Genomic DNA, 20878 nt, shown 5'->3' on the forward strand with positions numbered 1-20878 from the left:
CTATCCTCTGCAAGCTTCTTCATCTCCCAGTACCTACTGCAGCCTACATCCTTCTGAATCTGCTTAGTGTATTCATCTCTTGGTCTCCCTCTACGATTTTTACCCTCCACACTGCCCTCCAGTACCAAATTGGTGATCCCTTGATGCCTCAGAACATGTCCTACCAACCAATCCCTTCTTCTAGTCAAGTTGTGCCACAAACTCCTCTTCTCCCCAATTCTATTCAATACCTCCTCATTAGTTATGTGATCTACCCATCTAATCTTCAGAATTCTTCTGTAGCACCACATTTCGAAAGCTTCTATTCTCTTCTTGTCTAAACTATTTATTGTCCATGTTCCACTTCCATACATGGCTACACTCCATAAAAATACTATCAGAAACAACTTCCTGACACTTAGATCAATACTCGATGTTAACAAATTTCTCTTCTTCAGAAATGCTTTCCTTGACATTGCCAATGTCTACATTTTATATCCTCTATACTTTGACCATCATCAGTTATTTTGCCTCCCAAATAGCAAAACTCATTTACTACTTTAAGTGTCTCATTTCCTAATCTAATTCCCTCAGCATCACCCGATTTAATTCGACTACATTCCATTATCCTTGTTTTGCTTTTGTTGATGTTCATCTTATATCCTCCTTTCAAGACACTATCCATTCCGTTCATCTGCTCTTCCAAGTCCTTTGCTGTCTCTGACAGAATTACAATGTCATCGGCAAACCTCAAAGTTTTTATTTCTTCTCCATGGATTTTAATACCTACTACGAACTTTTCTTTCATTTCCTTTACTGCTTGCTCAATATACAGATTGAATAGCATCGGGGAGAGGCTACAACCCTGTCTCACTCCCATCCCAACCACTGCTTCCCTTTCATGTCCCTCGACTCTTATAACTGCCATCTGGTTTCTGTACAAATTGTAAATAGCCTTTCGCTCCCTGTATTTTACCCCTGCCACCTTCAGAATTTGAAAGAGAGTATTCCAGTCAACATTGTCAAAAGCTTTCTCTAAGTCTACAAATGCTAGAAACGTAGGTTTGCCTTTCCTTAATCTTTCTTCTAAGATAAGTCTTAGGGTCAGTATTGCCTCACGTGTGCCAACATTTCTACGGAATCCAAACTGATCTTCCCCGAGGTTGGCTTTTACCAGTTTTTCCATTCGTCTGTAAAGAATTCGCGTTAGTATTTTGCAGCTGTGACTTATTAAACTGATAGTTCGGTAATTTTCACATCTGTCAACACCTGCTTTCTTTGGGATTGGAATTACTATATTCTTCTTGAAGTCTGAGGGAATTTCGCCTGTCTCATACATCTTGCTCACCAGATAGTAGAGTTTTGTTAGGCCTGGCTCTCCCAAGGCTGTCAGTAGTTCTAATGGAATGTTGTCTACTCCCGGGGCCTTGTTTCGACTTGGGTCTTTCAGTGCTCTGTCGAACTCTTCACGCAGTATCATATCTTCCATTTCATCTTCATCTACCTCCTCTTCCATGTCTATAATATTGTCCTCAAGAACATCGCCCCTCTATATACTCCTTCCACCTTTCTGCTTGCTCTTTGCTTAGAACTGGGTTTCCATCTGAGCTCTTGATATTCATACAGTGGTTCTCTTTTCTCCAAAGATCTCTTTAATTTTCCAGGAAAGTAGGGCAGAGAGTGAGTTACTGCGAACAATTAAGTGAGAGTCTTGTTTTCACTGGAATTGACAGCAAAGCAACAGTGACAACAGTAGTTAAAGTATACACGCTGATGTTGCAAGCTGAAATGAAGATATAGAGGAAGTATATGTGTGGGTAATTCACTATGTAAATGCAGATGAAAATCTAACAGTCATGGAGGATTGCTATGCAGTTGTAGGGAAGGAGTAGAAGGAAGGGTTACTGGAGAAAATGGTTTACTGGAGAATATGTCTTGGTACTAGGAATAAGAGAGGAGAAAGACAAATTGAGTTCTGCAATTAATTTCAGCTAGTAATAGCAAATACTCTGTTCAAGAACCACAAGAGTGGGTGGTATATTTGGAAAAGGCCAGGAGATATAGGAAGATTTCAGTTGCATTATGTCATGATCAGACAGATATTCCGAAATCAGATACTGGATTGTAAGGCATACCCAGGAGCAGATATAGACTGAGATCACAATTTATTAGTGATGAAAAGTAGGCTGAAGTTCAAGAGATTAGTCAAGAAAAATCAGTGCGCAAAGAAGTATGATACAGAAGTACTAAGGAACTAGGATGGCAAAGAAACAATAGGTAATACAAGAAATGTTTCTTTTGATTGATGAAAGAAGGGAGTACAAAAATGTTGAGGGAATTCAGAAATAGAGAAAATACAGGTCACTTAAAAACAAATTAAATAGAAGGTGCAGGGGAGCTAAGGTGAAATGGGTGCAGGAAAAATGTGAAGAAATTGGAAAGAAATGATTGTCAGAAGGACTGACGCAGTATACAGAAAAGTCAAAACAACCTTCAGTGAAATTAAAAGCAATGGTGGCAACATTAAGAATGCAATGGGAATTGTGTGTAGACTGAAGGCCTCTGTGAGGGGGAGGACTTCTCTGATGATGCAATAGAACAAGAAACAAGAGTTGATATAGTAGAGATAGGGGAACTGGTATTAGAATCAGAATTTAAAAGAGATGTGGAGGGCTTAGGATTGAATAAGGCAGAAGAGATAGACAACATTCCATCAGAATTTCCAAAATCGTGGGGAAATGGCAACAAAATGACTATTCATGTAGCTGTGTAAAATTATGAATCTGGTAATAATCATTGGAATTTTGGTAATAATCATTGGAATTTTGGAAACATATCATCCACACAATTCCAAAGATTGCAAGAGCTGACAAGTGGGAGAATTATCACACAATGAGCTTAACAGCTCATGCATCCAAGTTGCTGATAAGGATAATACAGAACGGGAAAGAAAATTTAGGATGTGCTGGATGACTGTCAGTTTGGCTTTAGGTAAGGCACCAGAGAGGCAATTCTGATATTGTGGTGGATAATGGAAGCAAGTGTAAAGAAAAATCAAGACACATGCATAGGATTTCTTGACTTGGAGAAAGCATTCAACAATGCAAAATGCTGCAAGATGTTCAAAATTCTGAGAAAAATAGGGGTAAGCTATAGGGAGTGATGAGTAATGGACAACATATGTAAGAACCAAGAGGGAGTGATAAGAGTGAGAAACAAAGAACGATGTGCTCAGATTAAAAAGGGTGTAAGACTGGGATGTAGTCTTTTGTCTACTGTTCGATCTATACTCTGAAGAAGCAATGAAGGAAATAAAAGAAAGATTCAAAAATGGATTAAAATTTAAGGTGTAAGGATATCAATGATGAGGTTCGGTGATGACATTGCTATCCTGAACAAAAGTGAAGAAGAATTTCAGAATCTGCTGAGTGGAAAGAACAGTCTATCAGTATATAGATCAGGAATAAATCAAAGAAAGTTGAATGTAATGACAAGTAGCAAAAATGAGAACAGTGATAAACTTTGCATCAGGATTGGTGATCACGAAGTAGATGAAGTTAAGGAATTCTGCTATCTAGGTAGCAAAATAACCCACAATGATCAGAGCAAGGTGCAGATTAGCACTAGTAAAAAGGGCATTGTTGGAAAAGAGAAATCTAGTATCAAATATAGGTTTTAATTTGAGGAAGAAATTTCTGCGAATATATGATTGGAGCACAAATTGTATGGTAGTAAAACTTGGACCGCGGGAAAACCAGAAAAGAAGAAAATTGAAGCATTGGAGATATGGTGTTTCAGAAGAATGTTGAAAAGTACTTAGACTGATGAGGTAAGGAGAGAGGAGGTTCTCTGGAGAATCAGCAAGGAAAGGGATATATGGAAAACAGTGACAAGAAGAAGGGACAGGACGGTAGGACATCTGTTAAAAAATCAAGGAATAACTTCCATGGTAATAGAGGGAGCTACAGAGGGTAAAAATAGTGGAAGGAACCGCCTGGTGACACAACAAAATCACACAGTTGACTTTGATGTTTATTCTGCGGAGAATGTTATTTACGATGTGTTTATTCTTTAGTTTTGTTCTAGAGCTATGCCATCTCTTTTTATATATCTTGGCTTTGGTATTGTTCCTGTGTTCAACAACATGCAAAAATAAAGTTATATTCTTGAACGCATTACTCTCTTTCAAAAATAATTACTAATTAGCCTCAGTGGCTTTAGTGGTGACCCCAAACACTGAAGATAAAGAAAATTACGATGTACAAACGAGAATTCAGCGACTTCAGAAAGTTCATGGAGGAATGAAGAGATGCAGCTCGTGAACCTTCAAGGACGGATACATGAATGACTTGAAGCACTGAAGTTAGCATTAGAGATACCTATTACGCCAACGTCAAACACGCTTGCGGCCATACAAACCAACAGCCCAACAGAAAACATACAGCACGTAAAAATTCGAACACCGCAGTTCCTACTTGACAAACTGCAGCTATGGTTTGCAGTGATTGAGCTCACATTTGCCCAAAGCAAGATCCTTGATGAGCAGATGAAGATCACGATAATGGTGAATGCGCTGTATGCTAGAGCAGCAACTGCAGGAGAAGATGTAATACTCCAACCTCCAGCAGAACGACCGTACGCGGTGTTGAAAAAGGTATTGCTCACCAGAATGCGTAAACCGTTAAATCAAAGTATATGACAGGTGCTTAAAGAAGAAGCCTTAGGTGACAGGACACCATCGGAATTTTGGAAACATTTGCACGGTATTGTCAACGCAGAAGAATTAACAGATGCGACGCTCAAACACATCTGGCTAGATCAATTATCAAGCATGGTAAAAGCCGCACTAGTAACTCGTGAAAAAGACAACATGCAGAACCTCTTGGAGATAGCAGACAAAGTCCATGCGACCATAGGCAATCCACAGATGGCTTGCATGACAATCTTTAACGGGGAAGAAGCGTCAGAAGTGATAGCAGCAATACAGAAGACTCAGCATACGGACATCAACAAACAAATACAAGAACTAACACTGCAGATGGCATTATTGCAGCAACAGGTCTCACAGTTGTTACCGAATTAAACCATTAAGGCCAACAGTGAAATTCAACAAGGACGGGTATGTTGGTATCATTGACGCTTTGTGGATAGAGCAACAAAATGTTCGCTGCTATGTGTGTACCCAAACATGAGCGGCGGCCAACAGTAGGTGCAGCAGGCCGCGGTAGCACAGAAGAGTGCCTGCAACCACGAGGTGAGATAGACGCAAACTATCAAGGAACAGATAGCACTCCATTGATGCAGTTAACTACAGCAAATAAGTCACCCATTGTTGCTCATGGCACATGTGAAATCGAACTCGCTTTAGGTTTCTCACAAAGCAGTCAGTGGACCTTCATTCTGGCAGAGGTGTCAGAGGCAATATTGGGTGCAGACTTTCTTTATGACATGCACATTACCATAGATCTTGCTAATGCACAGATTAAACAAAATCAAGAGACAGTAGATGACATCACGGAACATGACACTTACTGCACTGGCAAGCATAACTGTGACGCAGTGTCACATGCCGTAAATGGTAACACAGTCATAGAAAAATCCACAGTAACTCACAAAACTGTACACCTTATTTACACCACGCCTGGTCAGCCAATACATCAATGACAGCGCAGGTTAGCACCCAATTGGTTTGTGGCAGCAAAAGCAGAATCCAAGGCATTACTAGCATCAGGTGTCACACGTAGATCAGACAGCCCCTGAGCGTCACCCTTACATTTGGTAAAGAAAATAAGATGGGTCATGTAGACCATGCGGCGATTACAGGAAGTTAAACACATGTACTATACCAGATTGTTACCCAGTGCTTAATATTCGCGATTTCACAAATCAATTAACTGGGGCATCGATCTTTAGCATTATTGATTGTAAGAAAGCTTATCACCAGATACCAGTCGCAGAAGAAGACATACCAAAATCAGCAGTTACCAACACCTTTCAGTTTATTCAAATATGTCTGAATGCCTTTCGGGTTAAAGAACGCAGCTCAAACATGGCAATGATTTATTGATGAAGTGTTGCGCGGGTTGAAAGGGTGCTTCACGTATCTTGATGACATATTAATCCCCTCAATGATGGCAGAAGCATGTGAGAAGCAACTGTCCACAGTGTTCTCCCGCATAAACCAGTACGGAATAATAGTCAACAAAGCAAAATGCGAGCTGTGAAAACGGCAAGTGACATTTCTACGATTTGAAGTTTTGGCAGAGGGCGTACACCCACAAGAGTACAAAGTTGCAGTAATCGACAACTTGAACCGCCCCTTGACTTACCATCAACTCAGAAAATTTTTAAGCACGGTAAATTTCTGTAGACAGCATTTGCTGCGAGCTGCACTAGTACAAGCACGCTTGACAGATGCACTAGCAGGTAAAAATGCAAATGGCAAATGACCATTGCAATAGAACATGGACATGGAGAGAGCATTTCAACACATAAAGGCCGACTTACAAAAAGCAGTAGTCATTACTCATCTGGTACCAAAAACACCTCTGTCAATAGTAGTTGATGCCAGCCAAGACGCGTTGTGAGCAGCACTGCACCAGAAAGTAAACGACAAATGGCAGCCTGATATATGAAGCTATTCGGTATTTTCGCCCATATGTAGAGGCAAGAGCATTTACTGTATACACAGACCATAAACCAATAACCTTTGCATTCAGTAAGTTGCAGGATAACTGTTCTCCACATCAATTTCACCACTTAGAATAAATCAGTCAATTTACTACAGATATCAAGCATATCAAGGGAGTCGAAAACTTAGTCGCCGATTTCCTGTTGTGGGTCTTGGTTATTTCACAAACCACAGACTATGATAAATTAGCCGTAGCACAAGCTAATGACACATAACTCCAACAATACTTACAGCACATAGGAACCGGACTTAAGTTAAAATTAATCCAGCTGGCAGGCGCAAATGTGAAGATACAGTGCAACATAGCTGTGAACAGACCTAGGCCTTTCATCCCAAGGCAACTACGGAAAGAGGTTTTCAACAGCATACACAAACTTGGTCACCCAGGTAGCAGAGCAGCTATCAAACTACTCATGGAACGTTATGTCTGGCTGAGTATAAGGAAGGATTGCCGCGATTGGGTAACATCATGCATGCTGTACCAAAGGAACAAGATTGGATGGCATGTACACAAAGCAGTTGGAGATTTTCCCCCGGTAACAAAGAGGTTCTCCCATGTTCATTTGGACATTGTTGGCCCTCTATCACCTTCAGAAGGGTACAAGTATTTGTTGACATCAGTGGACTGGTGTACAAGATGGACAGAAGCTTCTCCATTATCAGACATTTCAGCAGAGATGGTAACTCGAGTATTTTTGGCTTCTTGGATCTCCCATTTTGGATGTCCACTATACATGACAACCAATCAAGGACGACTATTTGAATCCACTTTATTCCAACAATTAGCCAAGCTCTGTGGATTCCACCATCACTGCACCACTGCTTATCATCCAGGGAGCAATGACGTGTTTGAGGGGTGGCACAGGACATTAAAGACAACATTGATGTGCCACAAGGGCAGCTGGACTTCGGTGTTGCCAGCGATGGTGCTAGGTCTCCGAAATACCTGCAAATCAGACATAGGTACATCCATGGCTGAACTGGTTTACGGAGAGAACTTCAGGCTGCCAGCAGAAAATTGTTGCTTTCAGTCAATATGACAGTTACAGTTTAGTCAGAGTGGATGGACATATAGTGGTCATGAGTGCATGAGGTGTGCTTGTTTTTGTGAATGTATGTGCCTGTTTCTTTTGTTCCTGAAGAAGGCTTGGCTGAAAACTCAGTGTGCAACAGTATTTTCGTTGTGCCTGTGTGCAACTGTCAACATGTCATCTTTATGGTGAAGTAGCCTCTGTCCTTTTCATAGTATTGTTGATAGTCCAACCTGGACTTTTCAAAATCTTTATTTCTCCCTGCGATATTGTGGGCTAGAAAAGACCCACAGCCCTTGCTTGCCTTTCATAGGAGGCAACTAATAGGAGTCTTTTTATTTGGTCATTGGTATTTTGACTATGCTTTTGATTTCTGAACTTTTCACTTCTTAACGCTTTTTCCTTCATATTTTTCGGCATTTAAAATTCTGGTCCCCATTTTGGGCGTGACCTCCACTTTTCAAACTTTACAGAAGTGCGGGTTGGATGCCTTACTGTGGTGCATTAACTTTCCACTGTGTGCTGTTATCTTTTGCACCTACCCATCAAGTGGATCTACCTCTGCACCTTAACTCATGTGCGGTAGCCAGTCTGTTGTGGTGGGGTTCTCATGTAGCCTCTCAGTGGTAGCCCTCTGATAACACAGGTATAGCACTGCTGATGCCAGAACTGTAATGTCTCCATGTCAGCCAAGAAGTAGGTGCATATCAACTTTGAGGTACTGTGACTGGGCAACAGCTAATGTGTCAGGTGACGTCTGCCGTGGTAGGATGGCACTCATGGGGAGAGCCTCCAATTGAAGTGAGTGGGCATCAGGGTGGATCATCCACAATGAAACGGATAAATCATAATGGTGACTGTGCCGACACTTCCATCTCAGCAGTCAGGAACAGTGATTGTAAGGTAGAGGCTTACAATCCTGTGGCATTTCTCTTTTTGACCATCCTTCAAGACAAGACCCAAGTAATGAAAAATGGAAGTAGACATTTTGCAGACTTCTTGGTTTGTTCATGAACTGACAGCAGATCTTCTGCTATAACAAAGTCACTGATTTTAATTGAAAATATAGAAGATAAAGTTTGGAGAGGTTGCAGCAATAGAAAAGATGAGAAGTGGATCTTTGCTGAGCAAAACATTGCATGCCAACCAATCATGGACCTGTGTCAAGGTAAGAGATGTACCAGCCACCATTTCTCTTCAGAACCAACTCAATAGAATTGGAGGCATTACTCTGACATTGGGACCTAATGCTACAAACTGATGAAGAGCTGCGTACTAATCTGGCACAGCATGGAGTCCATTTTGTTCACTGCACCCAGAAGGGAAAGTTTGAAAGACTTCATCTGACTAATGTTGCCTTAAAGTCTGTGACTGTTGATACAGTCCACACCTCTCTCGATGTCAGGATCTTGCACGTCACCTCCTGGCCCTGGTTCTATTCCAGGGCCTGCCTCATACTTGGGGGAGGAAACGTCAGCTTGCACGCCCCCAACCCCTGTAGTACCGGTGGTTCTCACACCATCGGTGCATCCAGGGATGCCTAGTCATGCTCTGGTACCATCAGGGGTATGGACATCTGTCAAGGTGCCTCCCCCCCCCCCCCCCCCTTCAGGACAAGGACCAGGAGCCACAGGCTGTTGGCCAAAGAAAAGTAAGGTTCTCTTCACTCTCAGAAGACAAAATGGGGAAAACTTACAGAAATCGAAGTCTCAGAAGGATAAGCAGATAGGAAAACTTCTTTCTGATGCTTCAAATTTTCCACCCCCCCCCCCCCCCCTTCCCCACTCCCCTCCTCCGCAGATGTTGAACCTATACACCTTGACGATGAGTCACAATGAGGCAAGGCAGTGACCCATTCGCCACTTTCTCAGACCTGACTCTGACACTTCTTCAATGGAACTGTAACAGCTACTGTTGCCATCTGACCGAACTGCATCTTTTACTGGCTACTTATTCTGTAATTGACATATTACTTCGGGAAACAGGGTTTACGGCAACACATCTCTGTGCTCTGAAAAACTACAAAACCCTACTGCACCAATCGCGTTAATGTTGAGAGAACGTCCAGTGGGGTTTGTAGCCTCATATGCTCTGATATTTTCAGTGTGCAGGGGCCTCTTACCACTGAACTAGAGGTCTTAGCCATTAGTGCATACCTGTCAGTTTGAATGACAATCTGTAATGTTTATGTACCTTCAGTTAGATCTTTCCATTATCATGAGCTGTTAGAGTTAGTGGAAAAGCAACCTCTTGTCTTGCTCTTACTGGGGGATTTTAATGCCCATAATCTTTTGTGGGGCAGCAACACTATGTCTCACAGAGGCTGGGTACTACAACGCCTCCTTTCAGAATTTTACATCTCAACATGAGATTTGCAACACATTTCAGTGTGATCCACAAAACATACTCAACTATTGATCTCACAGTTTGCAGCTCGAGTATCTTAACCCCCGATATTGTGGCCCATTCATAGTGATCTTTGTTACAGTGACCATTTTCCTATACTTCTCTTCCTCTCGAATCAGAGATGTTTGGATTATGCTTCACATTGGTCACTTAGGAAAGCTAACTGGCAAGCTTTCTCCCCCTACAGCCACTTTTGCAGCCAGTCCTATAACGTATATCAACAAATTGGTAAAGGATGCTATTGATACTATTAGTCATGCTGCAGCAGCAATGATGCTCCACTTCTCCAGCTCATCCTGATGACCTCCGGTGCCAAGGTGGTCTGAAGGTATAGCAACAGCTATCAGGAAATGCCACAGAGCATTTCAAGGGCACAAGCACCATCATTCCGATGACCTCCAGTGCCAAGGTAGTATGAAGATATAGCAACAGCTGTCAGGAAACGCCGCGGATCACTTTAAGGGCACAAGCACCATCCTTCAATGGATAATTTAATAACATTCAAGATAGTCCGGGCGAAAGTGCGATTTTCAATAAAGAACATGTGCACTGATCCCATGTTGCCTTAAGTGTCTGCTTGCAGTAATTACCATCCTCATTTTCTGACCCAGTAACTCCTTACTGAGTGTCACCTGCTATGCTTCCGTGCACATGGCTCTGTCATACAGTGCCCCTTTTAGTGAATGGGAGCTTCGCAGTGGTTTGGCAGTGTGTCGAGATATGGCCCATAGACCCAACAAAATCAACAACCACATACTCAAACAACTTCGTGCCAACAGCATGAAACATATCCTCTGGCTTTTATTCATATATAGCAGGAAGAACAATTTCCCTCTCAATGGTGGGAAGATATTATTCCCTGAAACCAGGGAAGGACCCTCATATTTTAACTAACTATCGACCAATGTTTCTGATGAATGGGCTGTGTAAGCTCTTCGATCATATGGTCAGTTGCTGTCTTTGATGGTGGCTTGAAGCCAAAGGGCACATATCTCAATTCCAAAGTGGCTTTTGGGCTTTCTGGTCAAGCAAAGTTCAACTGGTTCATCTGGAATCTACAGTGCACGATGCTTTCATGCATTGCCAACATCTGATTGCTATGTTCTTTGATCTATGTAAGGCATATGATACCACCTGGTGACATCATGTCCTGTCTACACTGCATGAGTGGGGTTTCTGGGGCAGTTTACCAAGTTTTATCGAGAATGTCCTATCTCTGACTTTTTTTGGGTCTGGATAGGTTTGACTCTCAGCAACGAATATACACAGGAAACTTGAGTACCTCATGGATCGGATCTGGGTGTAACGCTATTCGCTATTGCCATCAGTTGCATCGTAAATGCAGTGGATCCCACAGTTTCTTCATCACTGTATGTGGATGATCTTAACCTTTACTGTGCCTCTGTGTCAGTGCTCACCATTGAGTGCCAACTTCAGGGGGCTGTCTGACGAGTACAAGACTGGGCTTTGAATCATGGCTATCAGTTTTCTCCTACAAAAGCAAGAATTGTGCATTTTTGCTGACTCCAATGGTGCACCCATACACAAAAAGTTAGCTTGGTGACCAGTTACTTGAAGTCATTGAAACTTTTCAGTTCTTAGGTATTTTATTTGGCTGTGCACATGTCTGCCGACTCAAGGCAATGTGCTTGAAGAAACTAAATGATCTTCGTTTTCTTAGTGTCTTCTTGTGGGATGCTGCCTGCATAGTTCTGATCCTATCTTCCTTGGACTATAAATGTGTTGCCTATGGGTTGGCAGCACTGTCCATACTGGCATGTGGTTGGCAACGGGGGCCAGCCATCAACATGAGCAGTGTTGACAGCCTCCTGGCAGAAGCTGGTATCACTGTGGGTTGGACAACAGCAGCTTATGGCCAATTATGCAGTCACACAGGCTTTCCAGGAAATGAACCCGCTGACCATCTCACAACTATAGGAGATCAACTTGGCATCAAAATACCAGGTCCAGACTTACAACTTCAATGCAATATTTTGAGGCTCTGGGAATTAGAATGGCAGGCTACTATGTCCCAAAACAGGTTGAGAAGGATTAAGCAGAACACTAAGGTGTGGTATTCATCTTTCCAGACCTCTTGCAAAGATGCCATTGTGTTGTACTGACTAAGCATTGGCCACACGAGACCTGCCTACAAGTTCCTTGTGCATCAAGAGGATCCTCTCAACTGCAGTGGTAGTAGTCTTCTGACGACAGCACATTCTTGTTGAGTGCGCCCTGTTGGCCGATATGTGACACGTTCTCAGCTTGCCTATCTCACTACGTCAGATGCTTGTGGATGATGAGACAGCCACTACCAAAGTGCTGTATTTCCTGAGGGAAAGTAGATTTTACATGAAACTATAATACTTCACCGTTTTCAGTGTTTGGGGTGGTTGTGGAGGGGTAGGGGAGGAGCCTCCCCCTGTCACACTCTTCTTTAAACTCTTTTACTTGCTTATATAGCTGGAGCAGCCAAGTCCCCATTTTTTTTTTTTTTTCACTGTTCACATGTTTCTCTCATGAAATGGAGGGACAGATGACGCAGTAGTTTAGTCCCTTTAAATAAATAATCATCAATCAGTCATCAAAGACTTTATTCTTTTGTTAGTGTTGCCACTCTCTTCAGTCTGTCTGCTCATAATCCTTTAATAAACAACAATATAACTTTGAATTTTCTAGCTCTCTCTCTCTCTCTCTCTCTCTCTCTCTCTCTCTCTCTCTCTCTCTCTCTCTCTCTCTCGCACAGAAGTCAGAAAGATGGCGGAAGACTTGTCAGGTGGTTATTGTGATTCATCATGACAGTGGTGAAAGCTTTGTCTGCAGGGAGGATGATTAGGCCAGTATCTGTTCTGAGGTTGTGGATGGCTGTCCTTTCTCTTGAAATACAATTTTTTCATCATTAAAAACTGAGTAACTATGTTGTTGTATTTTGTTTATGTTATATGATTTACTTAACTATATAGCAAAAACTGGTGATATTTACTTTCTCTCCCTCCCTCCTTCTCTCCCTCCCTCCCTCTCCAGGCACTTAAGATTTTCAATAAAATTTTTAGAAAAAAGGCAAATCATAGGCTAATTTATTGGAAAATCAGATACAGCTATATTCAGTTGAAAACACTAAAATTAATTTGTTTTTGATGCCACCCAAAATGCATTTAGTTCTGTGTTGTTTCTTTTGGTAAATAAAGTGTTATTTATATATTTACTTAGAGCAAATGTTCCATGCGATCAAGTGAAGTTTTGTCATTGGAAGCTGTGTTTCAGTATGTGCAATGTCTCACATGTAATAATTGTATTTAAGACTGCACCAAGTATTTGTGGTTAATAATACAAGTGAATTTAGAAGTGAAATTTTCTACCAGAATACCAAAAGTAAATGTACTTTCTGTATAGACTGCACCATGCTGTTCCAGCAAGACATCACTGGGCAGGGGTGCCTGTTAGTACGCACATGAGCAAGCGCAGCTGTTACAGACTGCCCGCCAGGGTGCGTTTTGTGCATGTGCAAGCCCCATGCTAACCCTTGCTAGCAGGCTCTTGCAGTACGATCCCATATGCTGTCGCCAGGCTGCCTGACTGCCCACATGTCAGCATTTGTCCACCCATGCCCTCATGTGCCTGTGCCTGTGCCTGTTAGTACACACATGAGCAAGCGCAGCTGCTACAGACTGCTCGCCAGGGTGCGTTCTGTGCGTGTGCAAGCCCCATGCTAACCCTTGCCAGCAGGCTCTTGCAGTACGATCCCATATGCTGTCGCCAGGCTGCCTGACTGTCCACATGTCAGCATTTGTCTACCCATGCCCTCATGTGCCTATGGGTACCTGTGCCTGTGCCTGTTAGTACACACATGAGCAAGCGCAGCTGATACAGACTGCTCGCCAGGGTGCGTTCTGTGTGTATGCAAGCCCCATGTTAACCCTTGCCAGCAGGCTCTTGCAGTACGATCCCATATGCCGTCACCAGGCTTCCTGACTGCCCACATGTCAGAGTTTGTCTACCCATGCCCTCCTGTGCCTATGGGTATCTGTGCCTGTGCCTGTTAGTATACACATGAGCAAGCGCAGCTGTTACAGATTGCTCGCCAGGGTGCGTTCTGTGCGTGTGCAAGCCCCATGCTAACCCTACTGCTCTTGCAGTACGATCCCATATGCTGTCGCCAGGCTGCCTGACTGTCCACATGTCAGCGTTTGTTCACCCATGCCCTCATGTGCCTATGGGCACCTGTGCCTGTACCTGTGCCTGTGCCAGTGCCTATGCCTGTTAGTACACACATGAGCAAGTGCAGCTGTTTAACAGACTGCCCGCCAGGGTGCGTTCTGTGCATGTGCAAGGCCCATGCTAACCCTTGCCAGCAGGCTCTTGCAGTACGATCCCATATGCTGTCGTCAGGCTGCGTGACTGCCCACATGTCAGCGTTTGTCCACCCATGCCCTCATGTGCCTATAGGTACCTGGCTGATGTGGGCAGGACTCTAGCTGGAGGTGCCTAGACTATACATTCATATTGGGGGTTCTGAAAGGAGCTCTGTATTCAGATGCAGATGTCTTCAGCAGTTGCTGGCAGATGTTGGTCATGAAATTGAACATTCCCAACTATTTAAAACTAAACTCTCTCTAATGCCCACACTCCTTTTTGCACCTTTCTCCTTTTGCTCTCAAAACGGGTGGGTCCTTCCTTCTCGTCCTTAGGTTTGTGTGACCTGCCCTTTCTTTTTAACCTTCCCTAACATATCATTCTCTATTCATTCACAAAGAAACTATTAGTTCTGAAAGCTAAGATAGTAAATGTACTTAAAAACAAAGATGATGTGACTTACCAAACGAAAGCGCTGGCACGTCGATAGACACACAAACAAACACAAACATACACACAAAATTCAAGCTTTCGCAACAAACTGCTGCCTCATCATGAAAGAGGGAAGCAGAGGGAAAGACGAAAGGATGTGGGTTTTAAGGGAGAGGGTAAGGAGTCATTCCAATCCTGGGAGCGGAAAGACTTACCTTAGGGGGAAAAAAAGGACGGGTATACACTCGCACACACACACATATCCATCCACACATATACAGACACAAGCAGACATATACAGAGGCAAAGAGTTTGGGCAGAGATGTCAGTCGATGCGGAAGTGCAGAGGCAAAGATGTTGTTGAATGACAGGTGAGGTATGAGTGGCGGCAATTTGAAATTAGCGGAGATTGAGGCCTGGTGGATGACGGGAAGAGAGGATATATTGAAGAGCAAGTTCCCATCTCCGGAGTTCGGATAGGTTGGTGTTAGTGGGAAGTATCCAGATAACCCAGACGGTGTAACACTGTGCCAAGATGTGCTGGCCGTGCACCAAGGCATGTTTAGCCACAGGGTGATCCTCATTACCAACAAACACTGTCTGCCTGTGTCCATTCATGCGAATGGACAGTTTGTTGCTGGTCATTCCCACATAGAATGCGTCACAGTGTAGGCAGGTCAGTTGGTAAATCACGTGGGTGCTTTCACACGTGGCTCTGCCTTTGATTGTGTACACCTTCCGGATTACAGGACTGGAGTAGGTGGTGGTGGGAGGGTGCATGGGACAGGTTTTGCACCGGGGGCGGTTACAAGGGTAGGAGCCAGAGGGTAGGGAAGGTGGTTTGGGGATTTCATAGGGATGAACTAAGAGGTTACGAAGGTTAGGTGGACGGCGGAAAGACACTCTTGGTGGAGTGGGGAGGATTTCATGAAGGATGGATCTCATTTCAGGGCAGGATTTTAGGAAGTCGTATCCCTGCTGGAGAGCCACATTCAGAGTCTGATCCATGGTACATGTGCATGTACACGAACAAAGGCAGAGCCATGTGTGAAAGCACTCACGTGATTTACCAACTGACCTGCCTACACTGTGACGCATTCTATGTGGGAATGACCAGCAACAAACTGTCCATTCGCATGAATGGACACAGGCAGACAGTGTTTGTTGGTAATGAGGATCACCCTGTGGCTAAACATGCCTTGGTGCACGGCCAGCACATCTTGGCACAGTGTTACACCGTCCGGGTTATCTGGATACTTCCCACTAACACCAACCTATCCGAACTCCGGAGATGGGAACTTGCTCTTCAATATATCCTCTCTTCCCGTTATTCACCAGGCCTCAGTCTCCGCTAATTTCAAGTTGCCGCCACTCATACCTCACCTGTCATTCAACAACATCTTTGCCTCTGTACTTCCGCATCGACTGACATCTCTGCCCAAACTCTTTGTCTTTAAATATGTCTGCTTGTGTCTGTATATGTTTGGATGGATATGTGTGTGTGTGCGAGTGTATACCCGTCCTTTTTTTCCCCCTAAGGTAAGTCTTTCCGCTCCCGGGATTGGAATGACTCCTTACCCTCTCCCTTAAAACCCACATCCTTTCGTCTTTCACTCTCCTTCCCTCTTTCATGATGAGGCAACAGTTTGTTGCGAAACCTTGAATTTTGTGTGTATGTTTGTGTTTGTTTGTGTGTCTATCGACGTGCCAGCGCTTTCGTTTGGTAAGTCAAATCATCTTTGTTTTTAGATATATTTTTCCCACGTGGAATGTTTCCCTCTATTAATTCATAGTAAATGTAGTGTTATACATGTTTATCGGCAGTACTGAAATTTCACCTTTTGAACATAAATACTGGCCGCAATTCTGTCTATTAATTTTATAATATCTTATTAGCTACTGGTACAAATTTTAGAATATGTGTAGTTCTTTTGTTAACACACAAAATATTTTTTTATTTATTTTCCCTGTTTATAAACAGCTGGCAATATTATGTGTAAAGTTACATTTATCTTCAGATTTAAACATTAGATAAACACAGGAACAGAATGGTCTCAAAGGAAAAGCAGTGGCCTCTTTTTCCCCAAAGCAGCTGCTTTTCTGCTACGGTGTATAGTCATGAAATAATCTAGAAGCAATTCCTGCAATTACCAGTGTGGACTGATTAATACTAGCTTTCATTGGTTACTAGTATATTTTACGGGAGTTCCATGCAGTGGCTCCTGATGCTGAGGACTATATGATTTTACTCATTCTACACTCCTGAAACGTTGCCCTCATGATTGTATTTATAGAACACTGTGAGTGAACGAATACTTGATGTATATTAGGCTGAACACTGTTTCAGTGGCCCAAGGCTGGGAGAAAGTATGTTATTCCTTTGTTGGGTAATCTTTCTTGCATTTCCCTAGAATGATTAGGTATACTGTGAGTTAATAAGAATTTTATATCCTTTTCAAGCTGAATATGTGCTGTGAGAAGACATTTCATTTATCCTCTGTGATGATGCCATTTATAAACTTCTTTGATACAGTTTTAACTATCCAGTTTCTGGTTAGTTGCAGTGATTTTTGTAGCTTTATGTGCAGTGATGTGACATATCAAATCTGTAACTTTCAGTTTTGCCAACTTTTATTTTTCTTTTAGGTTCACTCATCGATTTTCAACCATCTTCAACGATGCCTCAGACAGCTTTTGCATATGAAGATCTTCAAGGTAATGCAATCACAAATCAGTTACTTCAAATGCTTTGAAGATAATTAGTTTACATTAGCCATTTGCATATTTTGATTTCCCATTATAGTTTTCATAAACATGATTTCGTGAGTGGAAGAAATTGGAGCAAGTTAGGTTTTGTTGTATTAAACATTTCCAGAAGAATGAGATTACAACATATTACTCAAAATTATGCACCAGATTGTTCATGTGCACGAACATGTCCATGGGATTTTTCAAGGATTGTTGCATTTTCACTCTACTGGAAATTTTTAATGTTTTATCTCATCTAAACCCAAGCATCCTGTAAAGTTTTAGTGCAATGTAAAAGATTTTGTTGCTTGATACAGCAATGATGTATTATGTGTCTGTATGGAAATTATCTGTATGAGATCATATCAGGAATCACATATTGCTACAAAAGATTTGATCGACCACACATACTGTGTACGTACAATGCAGGTGTGGTTGTGGTCGACTCGTTAAGTATATGACTCAGTTTCCTCATACCTGTGGTTCCATATCAAGCAGGGACTCTTAAATAAAATCTCATACATTCTGTGTCCGGAAGATCATCAGTTAAATGAATGTAACATTACAGTAGTACTCCAGTGATGATGCAGGATTCCTGCCTTGTGTTTCAGCTGAATGCAGGTGCAGTTGCTTAAGAATGGGGTGTAATACTGAAACTAGTAGCAAAGAATTAAAGATAGACAAATGAAATAAAAACATCTTGTAGTTGTCAATCTTTTGTAGGGTGAAACTTATATTCTGTGCAGATGTCTTTAGCAGGTTATCAGTGGACATCACACAGGAAATTGAAAAACACTAAAGATTTAAAAGTAAAGTACCTCTGATGCCCATCCTCCCCACCCAATTTCCATATTTTTCTCCTTGTTCTCACAGCAGGTGGGACCCTCTCATCCTGGTGTCTGAATAATTACTGTTTCTTTTGAACTGAGTACATTTTGCTGTGGTTGTTGTTGTTGTTGTTGTTGCTGCTGCTGCTGCTGCTGCTGCTGCTGCGGTCTTCAGTCCAAAGACTGGTTTGATGCAGCTCTCCATGCTACTCTACTCTGTCCAAGCCTCTTCATCTCCAAGTAACTACTGCATCCTGCTTATGTATTCATCTCTTAGTCTCCTTATACGATTTTTACTCCCCACACTTGTTTCCAATACTAAATTGGTGAGCTCTTGATGTTTCAGAATGTGTCCTACCAACAGACACCTTCTTCTCATCAGGTTGCCCCACAAATTTTGTTTCTCTCCAATTCCATTTAGTGCCTCCGCATTAGTTACATGTCTACCCACCTGATCTTCAGCATTCTCCTGTAGCAGCACATTTCAAAAGCTTCTGTTGTCTTCTTGTCTTAACTGTTTATCATTCGTGTTTCACTCCTATAGATGGCTACACTACATACGAATACTTTCAGAAAATATTTCCTAACATTTAAATCTATATTCAGTGTAACAAATTTTCTTCTTCAGAAATGCTTTTATTGCCACTGCTAGTATACATTTTATATTCTCTCTACTTTGACCATTAGTTATTTTGCTGCCCAAATAACAACTCATCTACTACTTTGAGTGTCTCATTTCTTAATCTAATTTCATCAACATTGCCTGATTTAACTAGACTACATTCCATTATCCTCATTTTGCTTTTGTTGATGTTCATATTATATCCTCCTTTCAATAAACTGTCCACCCGTTCAACAGCTTTTTCAAGTCTTTTGCTGTCTCTGACAGAGTTACAATGTAATTGGAAAACATCGTAGTTTTTATTTCTTCCTTGGCTTCAATTCCTACCCCAAATTTTTCTTTGGTTCCCTTTACTGCTTGTTCAATGTTCAGATTGAATAACATCAGTGACTGCTACAACCCTGTCCCACTCCGTTCTCAACCACTGCTTCCCTTACACACCACTTGACTTTTGAGTACCATCTGGTTTCTGTACATGTTGTAAATATCCTTTTGCTCCCTGTATTTTGCTTCTTTTATTTTCAGAATTTCAAGAACAGACTTCCAGTCAACGTTGTCTAAAGCTCTCTCTTAGTCTACAAAAAATGACATAGTCTTAGGTTTTGCTTTTCTTTAACCTATCTTCTAAGAGAAATTTTTCCATTCTTCTGTGAGGAATTTGTGTTAGTATTTTGCAACCATGAGTTAAACTGATAGTTCTGTAATATTCACACATCAGTACCCACTTTGTTTGCAATTGGAATTCTTATATTATTCTTGAAGTCTGGAGGTATTTCACCTATGTCATACATTTTGCACACCAGATGAAAGAGTTTTGTCGTGGCTGGCTCTCCCAAGACTATTAGTAATTCTGATGGAATGTCGTCTACCTCCAGGGCTCTGTTGCGACTTAGGTCTTTCACTGGTCTATCAAATTCTTCTCACAAAATCCTATTTCCCATCTCATGTTCATCTATGTACTCTTTTGTTTCCATAATATTACCTTCAAGTTTATTTCCCTTGCATAGCCCCCCCCTATATACTCCTTCCATCTTTCAGTTTTCCCTTATTTGATTTGGGCTTGTTTTCCATGTGAGCTCTTTATATTAATACAACTGCTTCTCTGTTTGCCAAAGGCTTCTTTAATTTTTCTATAGGCAGTATCTATCTTTCTCCTGGTGATACATGCTTCTAAATCCTTATTTTTGTCTTCTTGCATGCCTGATTAACCATTTTGCATTTCATATCAGTCTCATTTTTTTGACATTTGTATTTCCTTTTGTCTCCTTTATTTGCTGTATTTTTATGTTTTTTCCTTTTGACAATAAAATGAAACATCTCTTGTGTTATCTAGGCCTTGTCTTTTTATCTATTTGATCTTCTGCTACCTTCACTATCTCATCTCACATAGCTGCCCACTGGTCTTCTACTGTATTCTTTTCACCTGTTCTAGTCATTTCTTGCCTAATGCTCCCTCTGAAACTGTCTACCTTTTGGTTCTTTCAGCTTATCCAGATCCCATCTCCTTAATTTCCTATCTTTCTGCAGTTTCTTCAGTTTTAAGGTACAGTTCATAACCAATAAATTTGGGTCAGGGCTCACATCTGCTCCTGGAAATGTGTTACAGTTTAAAACCAGGTTCTGAATCCTGTGTTACCATTATTAAATGAATCTGAAACTTTCTGGTGTCTCCATGTCTCTTCCATGTATACAAATTTCTTTCATGATTCTTAAACGAAGTATCAGTGTTGATTATATTATGCTCTGAACAAAATTCTATCAGGTGGCTTCCTCTTTCATTCCTTTTCCC

General features: G+C 41.8%; 1 protein-coding gene across 6 annotated transcripts in view; it reads left to right on the forward strand.

The window, feature by feature from the left end:
• Positions 1-20878, forward strand: part of LOC124782590 (maternal effect protein staufen-like) — a 200716-nt gene that overhangs the window by 75110 nt on the left and 104728 nt on the right. For all 6 annotated transcript variants that reach the window (XM_047253953.1, XM_047253955.1, XM_047253957.1 and 3 more), the window contains one exon: positions 17539-17607. In XM_047253953.1, the coding sequence (XP_047109909.1) occupies positions 17539-17607 (69 nt within the window). The remainder of the gene's footprint in view (positions 1-17538; positions 17608-20878) is intronic.

Source organism: Schistocerca piceifrons, chromosome 1, assembly GCF_021461385.2.
Source record: "Schistocerca piceifrons isolate TAMUIC-IGC-003096 chromosome 1, iqSchPice1.1, whole genome shotgun sequence".
Classification (NCBI taxonomy): domain Eukaryota; kingdom Metazoa; phylum Arthropoda; class Insecta; order Orthoptera; family Acrididae; genus Schistocerca; species Schistocerca piceifrons.